This window comes from Lutra lutra, chromosome 4, assembly GCF_902655055.1.
Source record: "Lutra lutra chromosome 4, mLutLut1.2, whole genome shotgun sequence".
NCBI lineage: Eukaryota > Metazoa > Chordata > Mammalia > Carnivora > Mustelidae > Lutra > Lutra lutra.
The window spans coordinates 189,375,600-189,402,337 of NC_062281.1; the positions used below are offsets into that span (position 1 = coordinate 189,375,600).

Below are 26,738 nucleotides of genomic sequence, written 5' to 3' on the forward strand. Positions count from 1 at the left end.
CGAGAAAGATGGCCTAGGGAGCAAAATGCGTAGCGATCTGCAAAGCTGTCATTTTTCGCGCCCACCCCAAAGGGAAGGGAGGCAGCGCTGCCTGGGGACCTTGGCGCCAAGGCCGGCCCCGCCCCTCCCAGGCTCCGCCCCCGACTGCTCCTCCCTCCCGCCCCCACGGTTGGCTGCGCGGGAAAGTGGGCGTGGCCGGAGGCGGTCACTAGGACCTGCGGGAGCGCCGCGCGGACGTCACGGAGCTGCTTCCAGGCCGCTGGTTGAGCGGGAGGCGCGAGTGGTTGGTTCGCTGGTTCCCCGCGCCGGGGCCGGGCCCCGAGCCGGGCCCCGAAGCCGGAGCCGGTACCGGGGGAGGGGAAGGGAGGGGAGGGGGCGGGGCTCCCTCGGGGGAGGTTTCCGGCCAGGCAGAGCCTGGCGAGTCTTATTCCAGCCTAGTTTCGCTCTCCGCGCGTCCCATTTTACGCTCGCGGGCCTGCTCAACCCGCCGTTCCCAGCTCTGGCCTTTCCGAGGCAGCAGGGCTATCGGGCGCAGCTGATGTCCCCGAGCAGGGACGCCAGCGCGGGGGGAGGGTCCATTCTAGCGGCCCTGATTTTGTGTGAAGGGGGAGCGTCCTGAACCCAGATGGAGGGGAGGGGCGGTGGAGGCCGGCGGACCCTGCGGCTCCCTGCCCCTTGGAACTAGCCCCCACTCCTGCCGCACTCCCTAGGTGGCGGTAAGGATGACCACGCTCACGCGCCAGGACCTCAACTTTGGTCAAGGTAGGGAGGCGGGGCCTGTGGACTCCGGGTGGGGGGCGAGGGGTGCCTGGGCCGGCGGGCTTTCCCAGCTCACCGGCTTCTGTCCCCCTGGCAGTGGTGGCCGACGTACTCTGCGAGTTCCTGGAGGTAGCTGTGCACCTCATCCTCTACGTGCGCGAGGTCTACCCGGTGGGTATCTTCCAGAAGCGTAAGAAGTACAACGTGCCTGTCCAGGTGAGCGCCCCACCCCCCACCCCCGCATCTGGGCGGGGGCCACTGGGTCACCACAGGGTGGGTAGAAGGTGGATTTGGTTTTTTTAAGATTTTACTTATTTATTTGTCAGAGAGATTGAGAGAGTGAGCACAAGCACAGGGAGCAGCAGGCAGAGGGAGAAGCAGGCTCCCCGCTGAGCAAGGAGCAAGGACCCCGATGTGAACTCTGTCACAGGATCCTGGGGTCACTACCTGAGCCAAAGGCAGATGCTTAACCACTTAACCAACGGAGCCACCCAGGGGTCCCTAGAGGGTGGATTTTTGAACCATCCTCCACTTGCAGGCTCAGGCCCCTTCCCCCACCACATTCACCAGCAGGCTGGCCTTGGCTTCTGTTTCTTTTCTTTTTTTTTTTTTTTAAGATTTTATTTTATTTATTTGGTAGAGAGATCACAAGAACAGAGCAGCAGGCAGAGAGGGGGCGGGAAGCAGGCTCCCTGCCGAGTGGAGAGCCCGATGTGGGGCTCGATCCCAGGACCCTGAGACCATGACCTGAGCCAAAGGCAAAGGCTTAACCCACTGAGCCACCCAGGTGCCCCTGGCCTTGCCTTCTAGTTCTCAGTTGATAGCCTGACAGCCTCCCACCCCTGCTGCGGTGACTTTGCTTTTCGTCCCCTCTGACCTTGGAGTTCCCTTGCCTGAAGTTAGGGACCAGGCCCTGGGATCAGAGTTGCCCGTGGGGCATGGTTGTATTTAAAAGAGCTCCTGTGGCTGATGAATGAATGATTGCTTTGAGGAGGTGATTCCTAGAAACCTCAGGTGCTTTCCTTCAGCCTTCATTGTAATGGGTTGTCTCAGGTCCAAAAGGCAGACAAAGCAGTAAGTATGTGCTCCCCTCTCCCCACTCTAGAAGTGCTGGCCCCTTAGAAGGCACTTAGTAAATGTTAAAATAAATAGATGACCCCATACTGGAAGGTGGTGGAGGCTTGAAGGATGTACAGTGAAAACAGAATAGCATTTATTGGGCACCTGCTGTGTACAGGGTGCTTATCCACTCTTCACTTTGTCTTTACGAGATCTTACACAGATGAAGTAAGTCAAGCTCAGAGAAACTAAGTGATTTACCTAAGGCCACATAGCTCTTAGTTCCAGATTCTCAATTTTTTGAAAACTGATTGAATTTTTGGATCCCTTCTCTGGGAAAAATGCTTGTATGCCCAAATACACACAATTTAGGGACTTCTCAGCCCCTGGAGGAGCCCATGGACCCATTAGAAACCCCCAATGCTATATTAAGTGCTGATGTTGGGACTGAATTCTTCTAACTTGTCCCTCTCTGGATAATTTGCAGTTCTTAGCCTCATGATGGGAAGTCAGTGTCTTGGGTGTGGAGCCCTAGGGAGCTGCCGGCCTCTCTCCCTGGGCTCCTGGAGGGGTGTCGGGTGGTTTCCCATTGGTGCTTTGGGCCTCACGAGCCATCATGGGGTTGTGTATAGATGTCCTGCCACCCGGAGCTGAACCAGTATATCCAGGACACCTTGCACTGTGTCAAGCCACTCCTGGAGAAGGTGAGGGCACCAAGTCCCCCAGCCCACCTCTACCCCCAGTCTGTTCCTTCAGCACTCCAGGATTGGGTGATGCTGGGACCGTGCAGGGTCCCCAATGACTCTACACCCTAAAGCCTGTCTCCTGTACCCTGGAGTGGGTACAGGAGTGTCCTGGAGTGTCCCTGCCCAGGGACAGATGTCAGGACACATGAGCCACAATCTGTGTGCTGGGGCCCGGGAGCCCTGGTGAGTGGAGCTGGCTGATTGGGGCCTGACTGCCCCAGAGCTCACGTCTGTTTCTCTTCCCACCCCTAAGTTCTGTCTGGGCTTGGCCCCTCAGAGTTTCCTCCTTCTCTCTGAGATGTAGCCCCATTAAGGCCCAGGCAGCCTCTCCTGTCTCAGTCTGTACCACTCATGTCAGGGAGTGTGCCTACTTGAACTTTTCAAACCTTCTGGGCTCTCAGGGACCCTCAGCCTAGAAGCTGAACAGGGCTGTGCGTGGGTCCTTCCCATCCTCCCTGGGGCGGGGAGGTGGTGGTAGTGGTGGGTTACCCGGTTCTGGAATAGGGGATTCCTGTTCTTGCAGAATGACGTGGAGAAGGTGGTGGTGGTGATTTTGGACAAAGAGCACCGCCCAGTGGAGAAATTCGTCTTTGAAATCACCCAGCCGCCACTGCTGTCCATCAGGTAAACTGCCTCTTCCTGGTCTCCTGGAGACTGCTGTGAAGTCTCTAGAAACAGGTCTCATGCTCACCGCTTTAGGCAGCCCCTGAAGTCCTTGGCTTGGTCTGCGTTCTCAGGTCCCTCCTTGGCCGCACCAAGCTGCCTCTCTTCCTTCCTCCCCTTTAGAACCCCTCTGAGAGTCCACCTACTCCAGGAAGCTTGGTAAAGAGAAGAATGGCAAGGTGCACCATCCCAAGGCCTGTTAGCAGCCGAGCCACAGCTGGCCACCCAGTGCTCTCTCCATGTAACCTCTGTGATGTCCACACCTGGAAGATCATAGTGTTGCTGAAGGGCTAGTCCCAACCTGATGTTCCAGATGGATAAGGACCGGAGAGATGACATGAGCTACCCAGGGTCACCCAAATGGTGACAGAGTTAGGACACAGACCCAGTTTTCTGCCTTTCCAGTCAAGTGTCCAGTCTGTAGGCAACCAGAAGCTGACCTTGGGCAAGGTTGTTGACTGGTCAGCTGCTGGCTTCCTGGGGCAAGGTGTAGGCTCGGGCAATCCCTCTCCCTTCCTGGCTTGGTGTCCCAGGGTATGAACAGGCTTGGGCTGTGTCCTTGTTCTCAGACTGGGTTGCATATTAGAACGACCTACTGGAGCTCCCTGTGTCCCATTTGGACTTAGTTTGGGATGGCACTTGACGTTGGTTTTCAGATGGTTTTAACTGTGTAGACAAGATAAGTAGCCAGGCCCTTAGAAACCAACACACTCAGAAGCAGAGAGGGGCTCTGGGCCCCCAGGCCTGCTCCCAGGGTTGACTGCCTGCTGGTGGGAGGGGGCACCAGGGTGATGGGAGACCCTCCTTTTCTCCTTCCAGCTCAGACTCCCTACTGTCTCATGTGGAGCAGCTGCTCCGAGCCTTCATCCTGAAGATTAGTGTATGTGATGCTGTCCTGGACCACAACCCTCCAGGTGTGCTCACCCCCCACGCCTCCGCCCTCAGGCATGGCCAGGGCTCCCTTGGCTTGGTCTGTGTTCTCAGGTTCCTACTTGGCTGCAGCAAGCCGCCTCTCTTCCTTCCTGCCATTTAGAACTTCTCTGAGAGTCCACCTCCTCCAGGAAGCTGCCCTGATTTCCACCTGTCTCGGGCTCCCTACTGACTGTCTTGTCCTGGTCCTTGGTTTCCACTCTTCTCCTCTTGGGGGGCTGCCGAGCCAGCTGGGGAGGTGGGAAGAGGCTATGCCCAGTGGCAGGCATGAGGTGGCCCGGCCCTGACCAAACTCTTGCCTCTTCAGGCTGTACCTTCACTGTCTTAGTGCACACGAGAGAAGCTGCCACGCGGAACATGGAGAAGATTCAGGTCATCAAGGTGAGATGAGGCGGGCTGGGGAAGGTGGGCAGGGAGACACAACCGGGAGGCCCTGAAAACCAGAGCAGGCAGGGGTGCTGCTGACAGCGCACTCATTACCTTGCTTACGGCAGTGCCCAGCAGCTGGTGGCTTTTTGTGGTATGTCTCCTGGGTGGTCACACGCTTGTCATTGCCCAGCCTGGGCACTCAGCACGGAGAGGAGGGCGGAGCCATGTCCTGGGGCTGCTGGCTTGGTGGCAGTTCTCGCTGCCACCCCCCCCCCCCCGCCCCAATTCAGAATTGGTGCCTGGGGCCAGTTAAACCACTGGGTTCCCAGCCCAGCTCGGATCTGTAGACTCGCCCTCTCAGGAGCCTGGGCATCTGTCCTGCTGGGAGCGCCCTAGTGATCCCGCTGTTCCCTGAGGTCTGAGGATCCCCAGCTCTGGAGAGAGAGGGCGTCGCGCAGTGAGGGCAGGCCACGGTCTAGCGTCCCCCGGTCTCCCACCCTAGGACTTTCCCTGGATCCTGGCAGACGAGCAGGATGTCCACATGCACGACCCCCGGCTGATCCCACTAAAAACCATGACGTCAGACATTTTAAAGGTGAGCTGCGTGGGGACCTGGTAAGCTTTATGGAAGGTGTGTTGAGGCCTTGCCAGAGGCTTCTGCGTGGCTCAAGGTGTGTGGGAGATGACCAGGGAGTGCCTGGTGTCAGGCTCCAAACTGCCTTTCTCTTAACCGGTGGCTGCGCCACACGACCCCAGCCTCTGGCAGAGATCTATCTGCCCGGGGCTTGTGGGCACTCCTCAGGAGGTGCCCAGGCTGTCCTCCTGACCTTGGCTGTGTACTCCTGTCCACCAGATGCAGCTCTACGTGGAAGAGCGAGCTCATAAAAGCAGCTGAGGGTGTGCCTGCCCCCACCGTGGACGCTCCCACCGCTGGACACTGGGGGCCCCAGCCTAGGGCAGTGCTGTAGGGTCACCCTGATTCCAAGTGCTCTTATTGCCTTTGTGTATGGACCGCCCACCCTCCAGCACGGCGCTGCTCAGGGCTGCTTGCCTTCATGGAGAAACTCTTCCCAGGAAGGCAGGGAAGGATGCTCGGACTGTGATTTCTGATCTTAGCCTCCTGGGATTTGGCCGGCCAACACTGTCTGTCTCAAATACTGTGCTGTGAGTTGTTTCAATAAATGGCCCCAAGGGCTGAGCTGGGCAGTCACTACCTGGAGTGGGAGGGACAGGAGCAGCCGAACTAACCTGGGAGGAGGGGCAGCTTCTCCACCGGAGCAACCAGGGCTTCCGTCACTAGACCCCACCCCAGGCTGGTTTTACTGAAAACATTTATTGTCATGAAATGTCAGAGTATATGACAGGGAGTGGCCACAAACTGTTGGGTTTGCCCAAGGTTGGAACTGGGGTAGGGGCTCCCAAGGTAGGGGCCCTCACTGCCCACTACAGGCTCAGCTGGAGGGGACCTCCGGAAGTCAAGCGGCCCAGAGAGAGGATGGCTGAATGGCCAGCGGATGTCAGACTGTCAGAAGGGCCCGTGGAGATGAAGTGAGGAGGGCAGGTGGGCAGCCTTTTCCTGCCCCTACAGGGTCTCAGGCTGAGCCGTGGAGGGGCCCCCGGTCCCTGGTCATCTTAGGGGTGATGATGATGCTGCTGTTGGTGACACGAGGCCCGTACCAGCCTGCCCAGAACTGGGTGTCCTTGCCCCCGTGCTGGAAGAGGATGTGGCGGACCCCTGACGGGTAATCCGAGAAAGTGTGGGAGACCTGGGAGGAAGGGAGAGGAAGAAGAGATCACCAGGACTGGGGAGGGGAAAGATGGGGTGATCACTCTGCTGGAGAGGGGAAGAGGAAGGTCCCGCAGGAGGTCCCCGAGAAGGGGATGGTGAGGGCCAAGCAGGAAAGGCCTCACCTCTGTCCACTCGGCACTGTTCCATTGATCAATGGTCACAGGCGGGGGCTCAAAGGAGGCCAGGACGATGTAGTTTTCTGAGACCAGCTGCACTCGGATGCGGTACGTGCAGCCGCAGTCGGCTCTGGCGGCGAACCTGGGGGCAGGTGGGGCTCAGCACTGTGCACCCCCAGAGAGAAGGTGGCCTTGGAAGAGGGCAGGCAGCAGACCCACAGACTGGAGCCCGAGGCCCAGCTGGTTTCACTGCTCTCTGGGCCCTCCTATGCCCCTGGGGTCTGCAGTCTCTGTGTGGGGCCATATCAGAGCAAAGTGGCAACCCTTTTGGGTGTCCAGTGAAGATGTTCCCTTAACACATGAAAAGGCTCTCTACAGAGATAAAGGCCTGGGCTGTGGGAGCTGAGCCATCTGTATGTTATCATGGCTCAAAGTGGGGGTTCAGTGGGAGATCCAAGGGGCGGCCTGTGTGATGGGAGCTGGCAGAGCTCACCCTCTGCTTAGCCCTGCTGTCCACCCCTCTGCACATTCCTCAATACCACCCCCCCACACATCCTTAGAGTGGTGGCCCTGGCTGGCACTGGGGTCCTGCTTCCGCTGTGGGCCAAGCCAGAGCCTTGCACAGCTCTGGGCACAGAGCAGGAGCCTGGGAAAGAGCTGCGGGAAGCCCAGAGAAGGGGCCGGGGAGGCAGATGGGATGGAAGGGAAGGGAGTGAGGTCCAGGGAAGCTGGGTCGTGCTGCCTCTGAGGCTCTAGTACCATCTGTGACAGCTTATGGGTAGGCCTCGGTCTCCCCATCTGTAAAGTGGAATTAGCATCTCCTGATGCACAGTGGCAGGAAGGCCAGGAGGTGTGAAATGAGCAAGTGCCGGCTCCCGGGGCAGTGCCTACCCCAGGACACCGCCAGGCAAAGAGTGGGCACTGCCTCTAGGTATCCTCAGGAAGAGAGGAGGGAAGGCTGCGGAGCATGGCCCGAACCCCACTCACCAGTCCTTAACCTCGATTTCAGGCCGGAACGTGTCTAGCAGATCCTCCCAGTAGCCCTCGGCCTTGAGGTCCACCAGTTGGGACTTGAGGCACATCCTGGGGAGCAAAAGGAAAGGCTTATGTTCCCAGGTGTGCTTTGCATGGCCAGGACCCAGCAGTGTCCCCAGACTGCTGCAGGACGTCTGCCTCTGGCTGTCGCTGGCCCAAGAGAAACACGCAGGGGCCCTGACCCAGCTGTGCCTAGGTGGCACGTGATTTAGTTCAAGGGCACCTCCAGGAACCCCTGTTCCTAGATGAGGAACCTACAGGCATCTCTGCCTCACCCTAGTCACCCAGTGGCTCCCAAGGCCCCGTACTGGTCTCCACCCTCCACGGCTGTTAATTGTGGCCACTGAGTACTCCTGCTCTAGGAAAGTGGGACTCTGAGCCCATCTGGGAACTGCCTTCCTCCAGGTGCACAGGGGGGCCCTCACTTAGGCCTACATTTGGCAAAAGGGGTCCTGATCCTTTTCCCTCTCGACACTGCCAGCTCGGTTGTTAATCTTACTCAAAAGATGTGACAAAGTACTTCTTGACTTTGGAGTCTGGAAAATCTGTCCCATGGTCTCCAGGGAGGCTCTCTACCCTCCACTCGTCTCCGCCATTGGAGTCAATTTGCCAGGATGTCAGATCCTCTAGGGAAAAACAGAAGCCAAGGTCAGATCCCCTGTGTAAATGTTTGGTCCGGTCCTGCCCACCTGGGCCAGGGAGGGAGGAGGGGGTTAAGGCATGGCCTGCTCAGGCTCCCATCTCAAGTGTGCACCCCAGCTGTGCCTCGAAGCACCCCAACACAGTGCCCTTCCTCCCAGCGCGTCTCCACCTGTCCTCACCACATCAGCTCTGATCTGGGACCTTCTCTCTCCCACTTCGTCCCTGACTGGTTTGACTCCTAACATGAGGCTGGAGGGGGTTAAAAAAAAAAAAAAAAAGTATTACCAGGAATTCTAAACTAGCCTTTTCTTCCTTTGGTGTTGCTGCGGGATTCTGGGAAATACCGAAGTTTCAGTTCTCAAAACAGGAAGTTATGAAGGGCCTATGATAATATTTCTGTTCAATGACTAATGTCCGTTTGTCCCAATGCAGACCACTTACGTGATGACTCGCATTTCCCCTGACACCCTAACTATGTAACTGAGACCCCGGGGGGCCCACGGAACAATTTTCTGGGTTTGCTGCTGTGCCAGCTCGGAGTCCCTCTGCCCAGGGTGGGAGGGATAACCGTGAAGGTGGCCATCCTCAGTGCTGGAGGCGCACAGCGACCCCGTATTCGCGATCCCCACCAGGCTGGCTTGGCAGGTTCCGGTCTCCTCCTCCACACTGAACTGAGAGGACCTTACACCCAGCAGTGTTTCCCTACCAAGGCTTTCCAGAACAATCACCAAGGGAACTTTTCCAAATTGTTCCCTCTACTAGGAGCCCGCACCTATTCCCCAGATGCCCTGGGGCCTGCCAGGAGAGAAGCAGAGGAATACCACAGAAATCCAGGAGCGGGCTGTGCCGAGCTCAGGCTCAAGGAGGTCCAAGCGAGGCTGGACTGACGGCTGCCAGCCCACAGCCCAGTGTAAGTTGGGGCTGCAGGCGGGCTCCGTGGAGCTGTGCGAGCTGAGCTGGCGGCCTGGCTGGGCAGCTTCTGAGCGGGATCTGGGGCAGGCAGAGAGATTGTCTGAGCCATGGTCTATGGGGACTCTGAGAGGGGCCTGAGGGCCTTCATCGGTCAGGACCAGGCCCCGGCAACTGGGCAGCTTCAGGGCAGGACCCTCACCATGAGCCCTAACGCTCCCCACCCATAAAATGGAGCCAACCCTGCTTGTTTGGTTAACTCCCGGGGTCCTCGTGAGGCTCAAGAGAGAAAATCGACACGACGGGGATTCTAAGTGTACAAACTATGTACACACCATTAACTGTTGCCCTAGTCCCCACAAGAAGCCTGGTGCGTGGTATGCAGTAGGTGCTCAATGAAGGAAAAAGACCCTGGCAAGTACAAGAGAACCTAGTAAGTTAAACAGGGGCCTCAAATGATGTGATTACAGTCATCTCTGAAAATCCTTTCCTTCCTCTGGGTAATGGGGACAACAGGAGGATAAGGACATTTGTGAAGCCCCGAGCCCAGCGAAGTCTAGGGCCCAGCACGGAGGGACCCTCTGTATGAGTCAGGCAGCTTAGACGGAGCAAGAGAGGGAAAGCTGAACGTGCAGTTTGTTCATTCAACAAATGTTTTTCAAGCACTATGTGAAGGCATCCCTGTGGACACTTGTGTCTGTAGAGTGGTGACCAAGACCCATTAGGCCCTTGGACCTTGAAGTCTGTAGCAGAGAAAAAAAAAAAAACAAAACCCCAAAGCCATGAGATAAAACATAATTACAGGTTATGAAGGCGCTACGGAGAAACGAAATGGGACAGACAGGATAAAGATGGGGGGGCAGGGGGACCAGGCCAGGTGTCGGAGACCTGAAGAACGAGGAGAAACCAAGGGCGAGTGGTATAGGTGTCAGGGTTGTGAGAGAGAACATTCCACATAGTGTGGGAATCGCAGGCGCAAAGGCCCTGGGTTTCAGGAAAGGTGGGAAGCCAGCCCCGGGGCAGCCCCCAGCCCACCTTCCGCACACGGGTTCCGCAGGAGATTCCGGCGGAGGCTGCACAAGAAGTAGAAGACCTTCCAGTCAGCCACGGGCTGGTCCCAGTCTTCGGTGATGAAGCCCTCCCGCAGGCACTTTCGCTTCCAGAGTGTCACCAGGTCAATGAGGTCTCTCCAGAGGCTGCAGACCAGGCGACAGCGCAGCAACTGGCGGGCGGGTGCGTGCGTGAACACCTCCAGCAGAATGTTCTCGGGCAGCTCGTTGATGCTGACCAAGGCCATGGCTGGTGAGGGGTGGGGGGGGGAGGCGGGGGGCGCCCTCAGGCCTGTAGGGGGCAACAGTGTTTATGAGCCCTGACCAAGGAGGTGGACCCCTCAGATTTCCAGGGACCTGGGCCAGGGGCTCTTCATCCTTTTTCTTTCGTGAAACAAGAGGGGTCGGGCCTTCTCCTGGGTACGCAGTGGGCCGTCAGAATACAGAGCACTCACACGTTACACACATTTGAAAGAGTGTAATAAAAATATTAACAAAGACTTCAGGGGCTAATATTTAAAGAGGCCCTCTCCTGACCCCCACCCCCTGCACCCATTCCTCCCCTATCCCCCTGCCCTGTTAAAAAAATAATTGCTTTATTTTAAGTTGCCGGGCCCAGTGAACTGGCAGACCTTGCCAAGGCCATGCCACTGTCTGCAAGCTCTACAGAAGTCTGTGGTCAGGTTATTTCAGTGCTAGGAATTCACTGTTCATCTGTGGGTGTAAGAAAGATTTCACGTTCTGTGTCACAGCTTCATTAAGTGGTGGGGCTAGTTGCTAAAACCAACTTCTCCCCAAATCGCTCACGTTGACCTGGAAGCCAGATGTGATAAGACACCGCAGCGAGGAGGACCTGCCTCTCCATCCTGGTTGGGGCATCAGGCCAGAGCCCATTTTGAAATGCTCAGACTGCAAAGCTGATTGAGGGACCCTGAGCAAGACCGCCCTGGGGGTTCAATCCTGGCCTGCAGTGGCTAGCTGGGGAGCCTTAAGAGGAGCGAATGACTGTCCCAGCCTCAGCAGGGCGGGGAGGTCTGAGTTAGTACAAGGCAAGCCTTTAGCACCGGGCGGACATCACTTCTCTATCATTAGAGCAAAAACGCTCCTCAGTAGTAGTCAGCGGCTCCCAAGAACACCTTCCTCCCTCTACACCTGAATGGTACAAGGGTTTTGGAAAATTTTACAGTGCCACTACCCCGGCCTGAATCTTGCCTGGCTGTTCAGATCTCTAAGGGGACCCGCTAAGGGGACCCGCCCCCCACCCACCCCAGGGTGGGGTCGGGGAGGGAAGGCCAGCCCCTGTCACTCAGATGGGCCTTATCCGCTCACAGGTGGGAGAGGGAGGGATTATTCTCCTCCCACAGGTGAAGTCTCTGAGGAGGCTTCTCATTTTCCACAGAGACTTGGCCAAAGAATCCTCCCACAGACTTCTCAAAGCTACCATCCCAGCAAAAACGAGAGCAGACGCACAGCGTCTCCTGTGGCTCCCGCCCAGACAGGAACATGTCAGCCCGGCAGAGAACAATAAATAAGGTAGTTGTACCTTGTGCAAAAATGCTATGACGGGAAAAACTCCATGTGGCTAGGTCTTCTGCTTTTTCAGAAGGAACTCTACATAAGCAGTTTCGAAAATATGAAACCTGTCGGTTTTTAAATGTTGGCAACTTCTAAAAGCACCGTCTAGATCAAATAAAAGTCTCTGGGTGGGAGTCAGAGGCAACTTAGGTGCGAAATGCTCCTCACCCAGGCGTCCAGAGTCTGGTCTCTGGCTCTGGTCGCACGTTATTCGTCGCACCCCCTCCCCTAGTTTCTGGCGTTCGTGGGTCTAGGGCGAGGCCTGACTGCGCACGAATGGGGCATGGGGTGAGGTTCCCCCACCACCGGGGGGGGGGGGTGTCCCTGTGCTTCCCACGTGCCCGGCCCGAGTCGCGACCTTCTCAACGACCCCCGTAAGCACGGTTACTAAGCCCGTTTCTCAAAAGCAGAAGCTGGGGCTTGGAAAAGTTTGGTCCGTCCCAGGACCGGAGGGCGTGCGTGTGCCGGGAGGTCCCAGATCGGCCCTGGGCTGGGGCGTCACCAGCGAGCTGTGGCCAGGGTGTCGCTCCCAGGCAGCACTTCCCGGAGTCTGAGCCAGGGCCCGGCCGCGCGGGATCTGGTCTCGCGCGTACCGCGCGCCGCCCGGGCCCCTACCCCGCGGTCCCGGAGGCCCGCGGTGGACAGCGCCACCGGCTCAGTTAACGCCCCGCCCCACATCCGCCACCCCCGCCCTCGGGTGTAGGACCCCCAGCCCTTCCCCCGCCTGTCTCCCCCACCGCGCCCGTTCCCCAAGCTGGGCCGCGACCTGGACGCGGGGCGGGACGCCCGGCGGGACCGGACCTCCGCGTCGGTCTGGAGCCTCCGGCCTCCGCGGCGCTGTCTACTGTCGCCCCGCCCCGCCCCGTGTCACGCGCGCGCTCGGACGGCCCCCTCGGGCTCCGGGGCCGCGCCCACCGCTTCGCCCCGCCCCGCCCCGCCCACCGCCTTCGCCCCGCCCACCGCCTTCGCCCCGCCCACCGCCTTCCCCGGCCCGCAGCCGGTTTCTACCGCAGCTACCGGGCGGGGCTCTTGGGGTCCGCAGTGCCGGGGCTCGCGCGACGGGCTCCCCCGACCTCGTAGCCTCAACCTGTCTTCTCCTCCAGGTAATCGGCGGCTCAGCAGCAGGGTCCCACCGCTTCCCTTTGCTTTCTGGGAAGAGAGGGCGTTCACCTAACCTAGTCTCCACCTCTGCGCGGACCACTCTGAGGCCGCTTAGCGAGTTCCCTCCGCCGTAGGGAGGGAGGCGGGACTCTCCCCGGAAGGAGATTGTTGACACTCGAGAGGGCTGGAGCGGGGCTTTTACCTTCACTAGCGTTCGGCCTCAGGGAGACCTCAGTTTACTCAAGGGTAAAAATCTCCACATTTTTGTCATCAATTCCTTAACTCCTTCAACAGGTAATCATCAAGCACCTACTTAAGGCAACCAGAAAGGGTTGTGCAGGTTGTGCACTGCGCAAAGGTGCCCGGCCCAGGCCACCTTTTTAACTCGTCAGGGCTGCATGTCCCCCAAGGGTGTCTTCTGCTAACTTACATATAGCTAGTGAGTGGTGTCCCTGCCAAGGCTGAGGCCCTAATCCAGCTGACTACTGAGATAATTAAACAGTACATCGAGCACGTACTGTGTGCCATACACCGTTCTAAATGCTTTGGCTTCACCTAATGTCAGTAAAGCTCTTGGCAGAGTAAATAAGATACCAGTGAACAGTGAGCCTGCGACGGCACACCCAGCATGAGGTGTATCTCAGATATCCACTGCTCCCCCCTCACCCCAGCTTTGTGGCGGGGCCTCTGGAGGAAGCTAGCAGTACTGGAGGGCTGCTGGGGTGAGATGTTGGCAGCTCATTAAGGAGTCTGTATGAGGGCCCTGGTCCTGCCATAGTCAGCCTCCTGAAGTGTCCGTCATTCCCTGCACCTTGGACAGAAGCCACACAGGCTCACCTTCTGCAGGTCCAGGGCAGGACCTCCCATTAAATTTGCCTTTCCTCCCAGAAACCACAGGACAAAGGTAGGGCTGGAAACACCTTTTATTTAGCTGCATGCAGCAGGGGCAGAATCCGAGCACTGCTGTCCTTCCAGTAGGAGGGAGAGGCAGGAGTGAGGTTGGGCAGGGTGGGAAGGTGCAAGGAAAGGCAGTTCCAAGGGTAGGTAGGACATTCCAAGCCCGGGGAAGCTGGTCTAGGCATAGAGGTGGACAGGGGGTCCTTGAAAACCACCCACTCACCTCTTCCCAGGGCGTAAGTGCCCCAGCTCTCAGATTCAGGGTCTGATCCACCCCTCCCCTGCCCTGGGTTACCATGCACAGGATTCCAGGGGTCTTTTGAAGATCCTACCCCCACCTGATACCCATCTGACTTCTGGGCTTCATTGACAGTGAGGTCCGTCCAGACCTGACCTGGCCCCCACTCCATCTTGGCTCTGTCCCTCTCAGACTAGACCTGAGCCTCTGGGTCAAAGTCACGTCTCTGAGCAGGCAGGCAAAGAGTTTGGGAGTGGCAGGATGAGGCAGAGGACAGGCCAGCACAGCCCCCCTTCCACTCCCAGATCTGGCTGAGCTACATGGTCACCTCCCAGCATCTGCACTATCCAGAGCAGCCACAGGCTTGCCAGATGTCCATATTGTCCCTGCTCCTAGGGCCCCCAATGGAGACAGGGAGGAAGGACCCAGGAGGGGAAGGTAGAGACACACATCTAGGTTGGCATCTGAGCTTGGAGACCGCTCTTGGAGGAGCCTGGGAGAACACCTTGCACCTCCCCAACCTCAGGGGCCCCATCTCTTAAAGAGCCCGACACCAGGCCTCCCCTGATGTCATTCAGGTTGAGACTTTGGGCCTAGAGCACTGCCCACCCCCCACGGCTTGTGAGGGCCGCACAAACTGAGAGACTCCACAAAATAGGCAACTGAGGGGCAAGGATGAACTAGGAGGTCTGGGGGAGCCTGGTCCCCCTCCCCTTCCCTAACCCAGCCCTTCTCTGACAGCAGTCAGGGTTTGGCGGGTCAGGGCTTGGGGGGTGTCAAGGCAGGGGAGGTCCGATGGTGATGCTGCTGTTGGTGACCCTCGGGCCATACCAGCCGGCCCAGTAGTGAGTGTCCACGCCGCCGTGCTGAAACCAGATGTAGCGGACGCCGGGCGGGTAGTTGGAGAACGTGTGAGAGACCTGGGTGGGGGACAGGTGGAGAGAGGGAGAGAGGTCAAGAGCAAGGAAGGGGCCAAGGTCTTAGTGGTGGACCAAGAGTCTGCAGAACTCAGTGCTAGCTCTAATTCTGTGATTTTGGGCAGGCCACTTCCCCTCTCTGCCTCAGTTTCCTCATCTGTAAAATGGAGCAAAATCCTCCTGGGTCCACTCCACAGGATTACCCAAGGGCAGCTCAAAGGAACTGAAGGGAACAGAAGGAAAGTCTGTAAACTGCCAAAAGATGTCCACTATGGTCATCCCTGGGCATGTGTGGCTATTTAAGCTGAAATTCATGAAAATTAGATAAAATTAAAAATTTAGTTCCTCAGTCACAGCAGAATCTGGCTCTTAGGAAGCGCTCCATGGTCACATGTGGCTATACCATACCACACAGGTGCAGACACAGACCATTTCTATTGCTGCAGAAAATTCTACTGGACAGCACTGGTCAGGTTGGCAAACTGTGGCCCAGGGGCCCACTGCCCTTTTGTAGAATTTTGTAAATACAGTTTTATTGGAACACAGCCATGTCCATAAAGCTGCTTTCACCACGCAGTGGCAGAGTTGAAGAGCTGAGTAGTTGGGACAGGGACAACTCGGCCTGCAAAGCCCAAAATATTTGTATTTGGCCTGATAAGAAAATATTTGGTGTCCCTGGTGTAGATAGTAGTAATAACTGATATTAATAACTAATAACAGTCAACCTTTTTGAATATGGCTTTACCAGCATCATTTCAGACCCTGAGCAACCAAGGCCCAGGTGAGAAGCAGCAGAGCTGGGATCTGAACCCAAGCCTGTTTGACTGCAGTCTCCACCTTGGGCGACGTGCCCCCTGCCCTCTTCCTCGACCACACACCTCCCTCCACCTGGCATCGCTCTTCTGCTGGATCGTTGCCGGGTCTGGCTGGAAGGTCCCCAGAGGTGCGTGTGCTGACGACAGGAGCTGAACACACAGCTGGTACTTGGACCCGCAGTCTGGCCTGGCTGCGAACCTGCGGGCAGAGGGAGGGCCCATCAGGGCCTTGGAGATGGGGGGCAGGGTGGGGGTGGGGCGCCTGAGTGGCAGGCCCCCCTCCCCCAGACCCTCGCCCCAGGCACTCACCAGTCCTTGACCTCGATGTCCGGCCGTGTGGTGTCCATCAGCTCCTCCCAATACCCTTCGGCCTTGAGGTCCACCACCTGGGACTTGAGGCAGGTGCTGGGGGCAGGCAGAGGGTTGGGAGGGGCTGGGGCTCAGCACTAGGGCACTGGGGGGGGGGCTAGGACTGCCCTTCCCAGAGCAGGAGACCCCAGGGCGAAGTGTCTTGGGTTTTCCCCCACCCCAATACTTCCCCAGCCTTGGATCTTACTAATAAGAAGTCACGAAGTATTTCTTGACCTGGTCATTGGGGAATTCCTTCCTCTGGTCTCTAGAGAGGTCCTCCACCTTCCACTCATCACCGCCATTCACGTCCAGGCTCCAGAATTCAAAGCCCTCTGGCCATAAAGCAGAATTTACATCATAGGAAAGCCGCCCCCCTCCCCAGTGGTCTCTTTCTCACAAGAGCCCCTTCTTCCCCAATCCTCTCCCTGAATCTCTGCAGCTGCCTTCGAGCCCCGTGCTGTAGGACACTGCAGATCAACAGTGGCTGTCTTCTATTAGATACTGCCTATGTGCCCAGCATCATGGTGATTTCCACTGGGAATCCCAAGACACGTGACCAAGTGAATGACCACGTGAATGACCCTTCTGGGATGGAGAACACTCTGACCCCCACCAGGCCGATCTGGGGTTTGTCCAGATACTGGGCTGTGTGACCTTAGATAAGTTGCTTTCCCTCTCTGAGCTTTGGTTTTGTCCGCTATAAACCAGAGTTAGGAACAAGGGCTGGCAAACATTTTCTGCAAAGGGCCAAAATACTGTAGGTTTTGTGGGCTATATACTATCTATCTCTCTTGCAGTCTTTTTTTTTTTTTTTTTTAATAACCATTTAAAACTGCAAAAATGACTTTTAGCTTCTGGGCCATATTTGGCTTATGGACCACAGTATACCAACTGGTGGTGAAGAACATGGCTGTTGGGAAGTCAAGGGAGGCAGGCATCTGAAACTGTGGACAGCTTGGAGTCACGTCATTATTATCTTGCTCCAGAATTTGGCCACATAATGGGAAACGAGGCTCCCATCTCATTCCAGTGTGGAGCCAATGAGTTACAGAACAGTAAGGGACAAAGGGAGCTCTAGATGATGCAGAAATTTTGTTTTACCTGTTGTTTTAATATGCTGGAAAGAAGACTGGATCTCTCATTCTTTCATAAGTAAAGTCCTCTTTGCACTCTTGGGGCAGTCCTAGGAAGCCTAGCCCTGGAGTTTTGAAACTAGGCCTACAGAATATGGCTCTGACTTCTTGGTCTTGTATCTTGGGCACAGCTAGAAAAGGTCACTGGGGAAATAAGGTTTGGAATACAAAAATGCCACTCTTGGCCTCAGTTTGCCTGTCTGAAAAATGGGAGCGCTAACAGCCTCTACCTCTTAGGATTATTGTGAGAGGATTAAAGGAGTTAAACCATCCAGGGTGCCTGGCTCATAGTAAGTGCATAATGAAAGCCAGCTGCTATCATGACAGTGTGTGCATTGGGGGCACGACAGACCCGCTCTGTACCCCACCTTCAGCACACGGGTTGTGTAGGAGATTCCGGTGGAGGCTGCGGAGGAAGTAGAAGATCTTCCAGTCAGCCACGGGCTGGTCCCAGTCCTCAGTGATGAAGCCCTCCCGCAGGCATTTTCGCTTCCAGAGTGTCACCAGGTCAATGAGGTCTCTCCAGAGGCTGCAGACCAGGCGACAACGCAGCAGTAGCTGGCGGGCAGGCACGTGCGTGAACAGCTCCAGCAGAATGTTCTCGGGCAGCTCGTTGATGTTCCCCACGGCCATGGCGGGTGGCTTCTGGACGCCCCCTGTAGTTATTGAGAGATATATAGAAAGATATATAGACTGGGCTCCCTCCCCAGACTTGAAAATTTGCAGCACCCCAAGGCAGTCGGAGTTCCCATCCCAGCTCTGCCATTTACTATCTCGGGATATTCACTGTGCTTCTCTGAGCCTCAGTTTCCTCCTCTGTAAAATGGGATCAGGAATGGTACTAAAATGGTTTCAGATAACCTGATGCAGCAGATGCTTGATAAAAGGTGATTGATTTGGGGGTGCCTGTGTGGCTCAGTCGGTTAAGCCTCTTGCCTTAGCCTCAGGTAATGATTCCAGGGCCCTGGGATGCAGCTCAGCATCAGGTTCCTTGCTCAGCAGGGGAGTCTGCTTCTCCCTCTACCCACGCTCATGCTCTCTCGCTCTCTCTCAAGTAAATAGATAAAATCTTAAAAAAAAAAAAAGGTGACTGATTTTACTGTCACCTCACAACAGCCTCTAAAGGACGCTAAGGAGGCCGGGAGGCGTGCGAGTACCTGCCCAAGGTCACACGGACAGGGAAGGAGGACGGAGTCTTCTCTGATTCTAGAGCAAGCCTTTTCCAGCAGGCCAGTCTGTATTTATGGAGTGTAAGTAACAATGCGCAGTCCGGCAGAACCATCCAGCAAGTCCTCCAACGGAGGTGGAAGAGAGGTTGGGGGCAGGGGATAATTATCATTGTCTCCGACGTAGGTCCAAAGAGCTCAAAAGACTTTCTCAAGGCCGCAAAATAAAATGATCTGCCCAGCTGGGACTCGCGACGGGATGGGCGATGGTGAAAGGCCTTTCCCAGACGCCCACCTCCACCCCCGCGGGTGGGCTTCAGCCCCAGGATCCCCGGCGCGCCTGCAGCCTTCCCACCTCGCGTTGTGGCTTTCAAGTACCCCCCAAAGCAGGGGCTCCAACCCCTGATCATCGATTAGCCACCCCAGCCCGGGTTCTCGCCTCCGCTGCCGCTCTCGGCCGGCCGCGCAGTCCCCGAGGCCTGGGCCTTGTCCGCGCCGGGCCTTCCTCGCGCCCTGCCCGGAAACCGCGCAGTCCGCCCGCCCGCAGGGCCCTGGGCCGCCAGCTCCCCCACCGCGGAGCTCCCAGCGCCCACTCCCCGCGGTCACCTGCGCTCCGCCGGGGGGCTGGGCGGGCCTCGGTCTGCCCAAGCTGGAGCGTGCGGCCCCGCCCCGGACCGCCAGACCCCGCCCCGGGCCCGCCCCTTCGGCCCTGCCCCGTGCAGTGCCTCCCCATTGCGCTGTAGGAAAATTACCTGGGGTGGGGGGGGGGCACCGGAGGAGCCTCTGTCCCCCTCCCTCCTCCTGGGCTGCGCGCCCCGCACCCTCCGCCTGACCCAGACTCGCTACCCCATCGTCTCCTCCTCCCAACAGCCACCCCTGGAGGGAGCTGGAAGACTCCCCAAATCGGATCCCCCCCCCCCCCCAATTAAAAAACCCGACTCCCGACCTTTCCCTGCCTTCTGGGTCCGCCGAGGAACCAGTAGCCTCAGGCCTGGGGCCGAGCGCTCCAGACTGCGGGGCGTCCCGGCGCCCGGCCAAAGGCGGGGCGGGGCGGGGGGGGAAGGCTGTGGCCTTTAAGAGGCGCGGCCAGCCGGGCCCCGACCTAGACGCGGACAGCGCCTGGACTCGCCTCCGCCGCGGGACTCGGGCAGCCCCGCAGCGCTCCGGCTCCTCCTCCTCTCAAGACCGCCCTCCGCAGCGATGGACGGAGACGGTGAACCAGGTAGCTGCCGCCAGCCGGATCCACTCGCTCAAGCCCGGGAGGGGAGACCGGGTCAGGCGGGCGACTGCTTCAGAGAGGGGGCATCAGAGAGCGAGGGGGTCCCCGACATCCAGCGCGGCAAACTTTCACCCAAGCAAACCGCTTGAGACATTCTTAAAAGAGCACAGACCTTTGGCGGGCTGGAGGCCTCCAGAGGTGACGGGCTCCTGGGTCCTGTTTACCAGGCACAGAGCGCAGGAGTCATCCCACGTTCCCCGCCTCTCCGCTACCTGAGGGTCTGTTGGGTTCGGGTCTGGGACACATCTCAGGAGGCTGCATGCCTTTTTCTTCCATCAACTTTTTTGATTTGCCAGCTGTGGCCCTTCAGCTTCCTGTATCCCCATGGATTTCTTGGGGTTACCGGCCTCTCCCCACCCCATCCCAGTCTTCCTCCTGGGCTCCCTTGGCTAGTGGGGCTGCTTTTCAACTGCGTTGCTGGTTGCCCAGTGGGGATCAGACGAGCCCGTGAGTGGGAGCTGGGGCACAGCTCTTGCCTAAGCTCAGGGCCCTCTGAGACCGCCCAGTCATCTTGTCTGGCACAAGAGACCCCCCCCATCCCTTGAACTCCCTACTGAGCCTGTAGGGTTTGCCTGCTGAGTCAGGGTGGGAACAAGACGTGTCTGCAGATTCCCCCACCCCTGCCCCCACCAGGCCCATCTGAGAGGGGGCCTTGCTTGGAGCGGGCCACGGGAAACACTCATGCACGCTCAGGCAGCCAAGCCCCTCTCCTCTAGCACTGAAACTCCCAGTTCCTTCAGCCCCTGCTCCCCATCCATGACCCCCTTGCCACACCCTCTATAGGGCCCCAGAATGGGCCCTGCTGTTTTCCCAGGGTTCAGCTGTTCCCCTCCAGGGCCCAGTGCAGGTGAGTCAGCCTGGGAGGCAGCTTCCAGGGGCCAGATAACTTTCCGACGGCAACAATGTGGGGAGTTGTGTGTGCTGGAAAAGGGTGGGGGGGGCCTGTAATCAGATCTGGGGCCTGGAGAGCCAGGCCTGAGGCCAGGAGAGGGGACCGGGCAAGGTGCACCCTTCGGGGGAGCATCAGGTGTCCACCAGGGCCAGGGCAGGGCAGGGGGAGGGGTGGAGAGGTGAGGACACTGGGCCCAGCTCCCCAGAGAGCTGTGGGCACCAGGACAGGCAGGTGATGTGGCTTTGGGGCCTGGCATTTTCCTCTCTGCATGCCTTTTGTTCCTGAGTGAAGCTAGTAAGCCTCTCTGGGCCTCAGTTTCTTCTTTGGAAAAGAGAAAGGGTAAACCCCCACATCATAAAGATGTGTTCAAAAAAAAAAAGAAAAGAGGTATTAACGAAGGACAGTGTTATGCAGGTTTAACTGTGCTCTGGGCTCTGAAGAAGAGGTAAACCCTGATTGAGCTCAAGGGTCTGACTGCGGGAGGGGGAGAAAATACTGCACATGGGAGGGAGGTAAGTGCTGGCAGGCTGGGGTCCTGGCAACACCCTGACTTGGGTCTAGACCCTGCCTGTGCCCTCCGCCACTGCTCAGCCTGTTTCTACCACTGCCTGGGCTTTCCAGTCTCTAACCCTTAGGAACCCCCCCCCAACATCACCATCCTAGGTCTGAGAACACTGCCCTCCCCCCATCACCCGGAGTGGCCCCATCTCCTCGCCACTGTCTTCCTCCTCCGGAGACACTGCACTCAGTATCTGCTTACTCAAGGTTTTGATGGCCCAGCTGAGGCCGGCTGGGTTCCAGGAGACAGTCCAGCCTGCAGCTCCTGACATCTGCCCCCCCCTCCTTACAATTTAGAGTGCCCTGGCCCCCTCCTCAGGGGATCAGAACATTAGCACTTGTTTCAGTGGCCTGGCCCAATGATTACTCCCATTTCACAGATGAGGAAACAGAGGGCTGGGGGTAGGAAAAGAAGGGAGTGAAACGACCTTCGTTTCTCCAGCATTTATTATATGTCCCTGTTCCGTATACCTGCTCTCTTTTAGGAAGCACCCCCCCATCCCTGTCACCCAGCTGTTGCTGTCAGGGGGTTCCAACCCATGCCCTTCTGTTCAACCTCAGATCCCCATGGCTCTGCCCTCATACTAGGGGTGTAACCTTTGGTGAATCAAAACCAAACTCAAAACGGTGCCTCCAAAGCCAACACCTTATTTCATTGAGGGCATGGTGGTTAATGGTGGCTCTGGAGCTAGACTGCCTGGGTTCAAGTCCAGGCTCCCACCACTCATTTGCTGTGTGATCCCGGAGGGTTTCCCCTCTCCACGCCTCAGCTTCCTCATCAATGAAACAGCAACGGCAGCAGGAACAACCTCAAAGAGAGGCTGTAAGGATTTAGAGTAAAGAAACCACTTAGAACTATGCCTAGCTCTTGCTCAATGCCCAGTAAACATTAGCTGCTGACAGTGTGCCAGGGAGGGTTCCAGATGCCAGGCACTGGGATGAAGCTGTGAGTGTCCGAGACCCAGTTCCTGCCCTCTCGCGCTGAGTCTGGTCCTGAGAGAGGTGTTTCCAAGCCCACACACGCACGCTAGGACGATGGCTAGGCAGGACAGGAGCTCCACAGTGGGAAGATGTCCTGGTGGGAAGTCTGGGAGCACTCCCGGGAGGAGGTGAGGGGAGCAGGGATCTCAGGGGGTGGTGGTAAGGATAAAGGAGTGGAGGTGTGACACATCAAGTTTGTGCAATGCATGCATGTCCTTATAGGAATATTTTATCAGCTCTTGTCTTCTCAGGTTTACTGGCCCTGCAGGGACAACTGAGGCCTCTGAGGCCACTCTTGGGATTGGGGGCTGGTCTGTGGTCCTCACCCCTCCCCCATCCTTGGGTGGGCCTCCTCCACTGGGCACCAGTCTCTGGGCGCAGAATCTCGGGCCCCAGCTGCGGATTATCCAAGGGTGGGTGGGAGGCAGATACCCGACGCGTGGGGGTTCTCGAGCTCGGAGAGGGACGGTCTGAGCAGTCACAGCACCCCGCCCCCCCCCCCGCGCCCCCGCCTGCAGAGAGCGTGGGCCAGCCGGAGGAGGAGGTGAGCCCAGAGGGGCAGCAGGAGGAGGCGGGCGCGGAGGAGGCGAGCGCCGGGGAGGAGCGGCCCGAGGAGGAGGAGGAGGAGGCGGCCGCGGCGCCGTACCTGGACGAGCTGCCCGAGCCGCTGCTGCTGCGCGTGCTGGCGGAGCTGCCCGCCGCGCAGCTGGTGCAGGCCTGCCGCCTGGTGTGCCTGCGCTGGAAGGAGCTGGTGGACGGCGCCCCTCTCTGGCTACTCAAGTGCCAGCAGGAGGGGCTGGTGCCCGAGGGCGGCGCCGAGGACGAGCGCGACCACTGGCAGCAGTTCTACTTCCTGAGCAAGCGGCGGCGCAACCTGTTGCGCAATCCGTGTGGAGAAGGTAAGGGGCTGGGCGGGCTCAGTTTCCCCTTCTGCAAAATGGGCAGGAACAATGCTAGCCCGCTCGGAGGGCTACGTGAGATAAAGCCCTGGCCCGATACCCTGCAGAGGGGCCCCATCAAATACTGTACATCAAATATGTTGCCTCCCTGGCCGCCTGTTCCCTGGGGGCGGGGAGTGGGGTCCCAGGTCCTTCCACTCTCAGCGAGCCAGGGCGAGACCGGCCCGTGGAGGACCCTCCCAGGCGGGAGAGAGAATCTGGGGACGGACAGGAAGTGCCTCCCGTTCTACCCGCACCATCATCTGCCCAGAGCACACCGACCATTCAAGCCCCGAGTTCCCCGCCCCCCCAACTATCAGACAAAGAGCCAGCCCAGGCACACCCTCAGCAGGGAGTGGGTGACCAGCGTGGGGCTGTCCTGTTCCTACAGAGGACCTGGAGGGCTGGTGCGACGTGGAGCACGGTGGGGACGGCTGGAGGGTGGAGGACTTGCCCGGAGACTGTGGGGTGGAATTCATCCACGATGAGAGCGTCAAGAAGTACTTCGCCTCGTCCTTTGAGTAAGGAGAAGGGGGATGGAGGGCAAAGGGGGGAGAGGGGTCGCCACCCCTTCCTAACTCCAGTTCCCCAGGTGGTGTCGTAAAGCGCAGGTCATTGACCTGCAGGCTGAGGGCTACTGGGAGGAGCTGCTGGACACCACTCAGCCGGCCATCGTGGCGAAGGACTGGTGAGTGGCCATGGGGCCGGGCCAGGATGGGGGGGGGGAGGTGAAGCAGGGAGTGTGTGTGCGTGTGCGTGTGCGCGTGTGTGTGTAGGGCAGCTTGGAGCCGCTACTCTGCCCCAGGGGCCACTGCATCCCAACTCTAGTGGTCGTGGCCACGTGGGCCAGGGGTTTTCAGGAGAAGGTGGAAATCCACCTCCCCTCCTGATTTCTAAATGTTGCCAGTGAAAAAAACAAAACGTGTCACTGCCCGCTGGCTTGCCTCAGAGTTGGGTCTGGGGTGTAGTCCTTGGGTTTGGACCTTGGGCGAGTCCTTTCTCTCTCTGGCCTCAGTTTCCTTATCTGTAAAACGGGCACCTTGGCAGTACAGGCCGGCGGGGTTGGGCGGAAATAAGAACTTCTGTAGCAGGCACGGCCCATAGCACCAGCTGAGCGAGGCTTGGCGGGCAAGCGCTCCCTCCCTCGGGGCAGGTACTCGGGCCGCAGCGACGCCGGCTGCCTGTACGAGCTCACCGTGAAGCTGCTGTCGGAGCACGAGGACGTGCTGGCTGAGTTCAGCAGCGGGCAGGTGGCCGTGCCCCCAGACAGCGACGATGCGGGCTGGATCCAGGTGAGTCTGGAGGCTCCGGGTGATGGGGCGGGGCCTGGGAAAGAGGGGCGGGGCTCGTGGGAACCCCGCCCACGGAACGAGGTTAGGGCCTACTTGGCGGAGGTGTGGAAGAGAGACCCCAGCTGAGAAATCCCGCATAGCCGGGGAGGCTAGAGGCGGGAAAGTGCACCCGGGTGGGGTGGTTGGGGGAGGTGCCAGGGCCTTAATCTGACCCTCCTACGTCCACTCCCCAGATCTCCCACACCTTCACCGACTATGGGCCCGGCGTCCGCTTTGTCCGCTTCGAGCACGGGGGTCAGGACTCCGTCTACTGGAAGGGCTGGTTCGGGGCCCGGGTGACCAACAGCAGCGTGTGGGTGGAGCCCTGAGGGACGCCCCCCCTCTCCAACCTCAGCCGCCTCGGAGGGGCAGAGGTCTGGGGTATGTAGATCTAGTGGGTAGCCTCCTCCCCTTTCCCACCCCGACCCCCACACAGCCTCTCCTGCCCCACACTCTAAGCCCAGCCCCCACACTGGGAAAGAGGGGTTTTGTTGGCATCCGTTTGCATCTGGAAAGTAAGATGGGTGAGGGTCTGGGCCTGGGCTGGGCCCACCGCTGAACCCCCTGCACCTAGTACCATGCCTGCCACAAAGTGGGTGCCTAATAAATATTTGTCCAAGGAAGGAATGAATGAACAAACGGATGAATGAACACCGCTCCCTTTGCATCCTCTGTCTCCTGAGGGCCCCTGGCCCGGCCTGGAAAAATACTTGGTGGGGCTCCAGCTGCTCTGGTTTCCAGGGGCCCTTGGGCCAGTGCAGAGTTGGCCAGGCCTGGGCCGGCTGGACAAAGGCTGGGATTGTGAGGGCGAGGAGTGGGGAGCTGGGCCCGGCGCCTGACTGACACCCAAGCTGCCCAGAGGCCAGAACGGGGCATGTCGGGGGGGCGTTGCCCTCCAGGCCTCTCTGGATCCCTTGGTCCCCATCCCATTCCTTTCTGAGGGCAGGATCTTTGGGGGTAGGGTGGGGGGAGGGGATTGTTAGCCGCTCACCTAGAATAGGAATTCTCCTGAGCCCAGGGATGGGTGACAGTAGCCCCGGGTGGGGATGGGGAGATGGAGAGGGTGGCTTTGGGATGTCTCTGGTGTTGGACAGAGCAGGAGTCATTCGCATCTGGTCTTTGGTCATTTTCCAGCCCTGCCCAGAGGCTGGCCCCTTAGCGCTGGTTTGAGGGGAAGGGCCAGGGCTGTGGTGCCCGGCACTCTTTCTGGCCTCCCCAGCAGCTCTCAAACCCAGGACGCTGGTCCTGGGGGTGACCAAGAGTCTCAAGGCAGCCGCTCTCCTCTTGGAAATGGTGACCAATAAAATCTCAGCGGCCGTCCAGCTTTCCTTTGATTCTGAGCCCTGCTGCCACCTGCTGGTCAGATGGGACGGCAGGGTTTGAGCTGGGCCAGCCGGCACTTGTTCACAGGTTCATTCATTCACTCATGATTCCTGAAGCCCCAGCCCTGGTGCCAGGCTCCGTGCAGGGCCTTGAGGGTCCAGGGGTGAGGAAGACACTCTTTGTCCCAGGAATATGGGGCACCCTGGAAAGAGATATCCAGTGTCCTGGGCGGGGGGGTCCAGCTGGAGTCCCATCTCTGGGACACCCTCAGTCTCTCAGAGAACTCCCAGTCTGAAGGTGGAGGCAGAGACCCTGCCCTATGCGCACCCTTAGTCATTTCTAGGGGATCTCACACAGTCTGGTGGGGAAGGCACCATCCACACCTACCTGGGTTGCCAGTCAGGGGAATTGATGCCTTGATGGGTTTGATGAAAGCGTCAAGGAAGACCCCCCCACCCCGGTGAGATTCCAGGTTTACACAAAAGAGTAATAGGCAAGGTGGTGCTCTGGGGCGATGGGCTAGGATGCGCGTGTGGGGAGCCCCATGAGGGTGAGTTGGGAGAGGACTGGGACACCCCCACCTCCCCCTGGGGCAACAGGAGGAAGCTGGATGGAGACTCAGTGAGCGTGAGAGGTAGGAGTTGAATCCAGGTGCCCGTGGGGATGGGATGTCAGGGCTGTGATGTGGGGATGGGAGGTGCCGCAGATGGAGGAGCCCCCCCCTCCCCCGCATCACGGGGCAGTCAGAAGAGAGGCTCCTGAGAGGTCTGGGGCTCTGGGCTGGAGAGACAGGATCGTATGTGGCAGCGTATGTGGCCAGCAGCCAAAGCCAAGGCCCCTGGTGAGGGCTGGGGACGAATGTGGAGTGAGGCGGGAGAGGGCACAGAGAAACCTTAGCCTCCAGGGCCTCGATGGGGGAGACAGAGCAGTCAGGGAGATGGGAACGGGGGAGGGGGGAAGAAGGATGCAAGCCCTGTGAGGCCACCTGAAGACAATCGTCTGCTCTCAGGAGAAGGGAGCCAGAAAACCAGAGACCAGATTCTCTGCCCTAAGATCCCAGAGCATGGGACCCATAGAAGAGACCTGAGGGGTTCAGATAATGGGGTGCTTCAGACCCACTGTCCCTCAGTGCCTGTCACCAGAGGGATAGTTGGATACACTGGTGGCATTTAGCTTG

General features: G+C 58.5%; 4 protein-coding genes across 11 annotated transcripts; 2 read left to right on the forward strand and 2 right to left on the reverse strand.

Annotated features, from left to right (window-relative positions):
- The first annotated feature begins 204 nt into the window (after window positions 1–204).
- MAD2L2 (mitotic arrest deficient 2 like 2) lies at window positions 205–5,724 on the forward strand. Of its 3 annotated transcripts, XM_047726391.1 has the most exons (9): window positions 205–345; window positions 711–762; window positions 857–975; window positions 2,451–2,522; window positions 3,088–3,188; window positions 4,047–4,141; window positions 4,465–4,538; window positions 5,029–5,121; window positions 5,380–5,724. In XM_047726391.1, exons 2-9 carry the CDS (start codon window positions 723–725, stop codon window positions 5,419–5,421), a joined length of 636 nt encoding a protein of 211 aa, XP_047582347.1. In that variant the 5' UTR covers window positions 205–345; window positions 711–722; the 3' UTR covers window positions 5,422–5,724. The 3 variants fall into 3 exon arrangements, with proteins under 3 accessions (XP_047582347.1, XP_047582349.1, XP_047582348.1); XM_047726393.1 differs by lacking the exon at window positions 4,047–4,141; XM_047726392.1 differs by lacking the exon at window positions 2,451–2,522.
- A 116-nt stretch (window positions 5,725–5,840) lies between these two features.
- On the reverse strand, window positions 5,841–11,560 carry FBXO6 (F-box protein 6). The gene is made up of 6 exons (XM_047726385.1): window positions 10,880–11,560; window positions 10,053–10,358; window positions 7,966–8,092; window positions 7,419–7,514; window positions 6,438–6,573; window positions 5,841–6,292 (listed from the first exon to the last, which is right to left on the reverse strand). The coding sequence occupies exons 1-6, from the start codon at window positions 10,929–10,931 to the stop codon at window positions 6,119–6,121; spliced, it is 891 nt and encodes a 296-aa protein (XP_047582341.1). The 5' UTR covers window positions 10,932–11,560; the 3' UTR covers window positions 5,841–6,118.
- Window positions 11,561–13,649: 2,089 nt separating this feature from the next.
- Window positions 13,650–18,884, reverse strand: LOC125098030 (F-box only protein 44). 5 transcript variants are annotated; one of them, XM_047726388.1, is made up of 6 exons: window positions 18,866–18,884; window positions 17,462–17,749; window positions 16,166–16,292; window positions 15,919–16,014; window positions 15,673–15,808; window positions 13,650–14,797 (listed from the first exon to the last, which is right to left on the reverse strand). In XM_047726388.1, the coding sequence occupies exons 2-6, from the start codon at window positions 17,724–17,726 to the stop codon at window positions 14,654–14,656; spliced, it is 768 nt and encodes a 255-aa protein (XP_047582344.1). In that variant the 5' UTR covers window positions 17,727–17,749; window positions 18,866–18,884; the 3' UTR covers window positions 13,650–14,653. The 5 variants fall into 5 exon arrangements, with proteins under 5 accessions (XP_047582344.1, XP_047582342.1, XP_047582345.1 ...); XM_047726386.1 differs by lacking the exon at window positions 18,866–18,884 and adding an exon at window positions 18,699–18,859; XM_047726389.1 differs by lacking the exon at window positions 18,866–18,884 and adding an exon at window positions 18,699–18,859 and having other exon boundaries at window positions 16,195–16,292; window positions 17,462–17,750.
- Window positions 18,885–19,348: 464 nt separating this feature from the next.
- On the forward strand, window positions 19,349–24,889 carry FBXO2 (F-box protein 2). 2 transcript variants are annotated; one of them, XM_047726384.1, is made up of 6 exons: window positions 19,349–19,481; window positions 22,488–22,868; window positions 23,299–23,428; window positions 23,500–23,595; window positions 24,061–24,199; window positions 24,433–24,889. In XM_047726384.1, exons 1-6 carry the CDS (start codon window positions 19,460–19,462, stop codon window positions 24,565–24,567), a joined length of 903 nt encoding a protein of 300 aa, XP_047582340.1. In that variant the 5' UTR covers window positions 19,349–19,459; the 3' UTR covers window positions 24,568–24,889. The 2 variants fall into 2 exon arrangements, with proteins under 2 accessions (XP_047582340.1, XP_047582339.1); XM_047726383.1 differs by lacking the exon at window positions 19,349–19,481 and adding an exon at window positions 20,160–20,385.
- The last annotated feature ends 1,849 nt before the right edge of the window (window positions 24,890–26,738 follow it).

What these genes read in the sequence shown, in the direction of transcription:
- MAD2L2 (XM_047726391.1), top strand. Translation starts at nt 723, where the DNA reads ATGACCACGCTCACGCGCCAGGACCTCAACTTTGGTCAAG. An exon ending in CCTGGACCACAACCCTCCAG is followed by an intron (nt 4,142 to 4,464) that starts GTGTGCTCACCC and finishes TTGCCTCTTCAG; the next exon opens with GCTGTACCTTCACTGTCTTA. An exon ending in TGACGTCAGACATTTTAAAG is followed by an intron (nt 5,122 to 5,379) that starts GTGAGCTGCGTG and finishes CCTGTCCACCAG; the next exon opens with ATGCAGCTCTACGTGGAAGA.
- FBXO6 (XM_047726385.1), bottom strand. Translation starts at nt 10,931, where the DNA reads ATGGAGAGGCAGGTCCTCCTCGCTGCGGTGTCTTATCACATCTGGCTT. An exon ending in TTATCACATCTGGCTTCCAG is followed by an intron (nt 10,359 to 10,879) that starts GTCAACGTGAGC and finishes TGCCCCCTACAG; the next exon opens with GCCTGAGGGCGCCCCCCGCC. An exon ending in ACAGTGCCGAGTGGACAGAG is followed by an intron (nt 6,293 to 6,437) that starts GTGAGGCCTTTC and finishes CCTTCCTCCCAG; the next exon opens with GTCTCCCACACTTTCTCGGA.
- LOC125098030 (XM_047726388.1), bottom strand. Translation starts at nt 17,726, where the DNA reads ATGGCCGTGGGGAACATCAACGAGCTGCCCGAGAACATTCTGCTGGAG. An exon ending in ACACAACCCGTGTGCTGAAG is followed by an intron (nt 16,293 to 17,461) that starts GTGGGGTACAGA and finishes CTTTATGGCCAG; the next exon opens with AGGGCTTTGAATTCTGGAGC. An exon ending in TACTTCGTGACTTCTTATTA is followed by an intron (nt 16,015 to 16,165) that starts GTAAGATCCAAG and finishes GCCTGCCCCCAG; the next exon opens with CACCTGCCTCAAGTCCCAGG.
- FBXO2 (XM_047726383.1), top strand. Translation starts at nt 20,331, where the DNA reads ATGGGCCCTGCTGTTTTCCCAGGGTTCAGCTGTTCCCCTCCAGGGCCC. An exon ending in TACTTCGCCTCGTCCTTTGA is followed by an intron (nt 23,429 to 23,499) that starts GTAAGGAGAAGG and finishes CCAGTTCCCCAG; the next exon opens with GTGGTGTCGTAAAGCGCAGG. An exon ending in GCCATCGTGGCGAAGGACTG is followed by an intron (nt 23,596 to 24,060) that starts GTGAGTGGCCAT and finishes CCCTCGGGGCAG; the next exon opens with GTACTCGGGCCGCAGCGACG.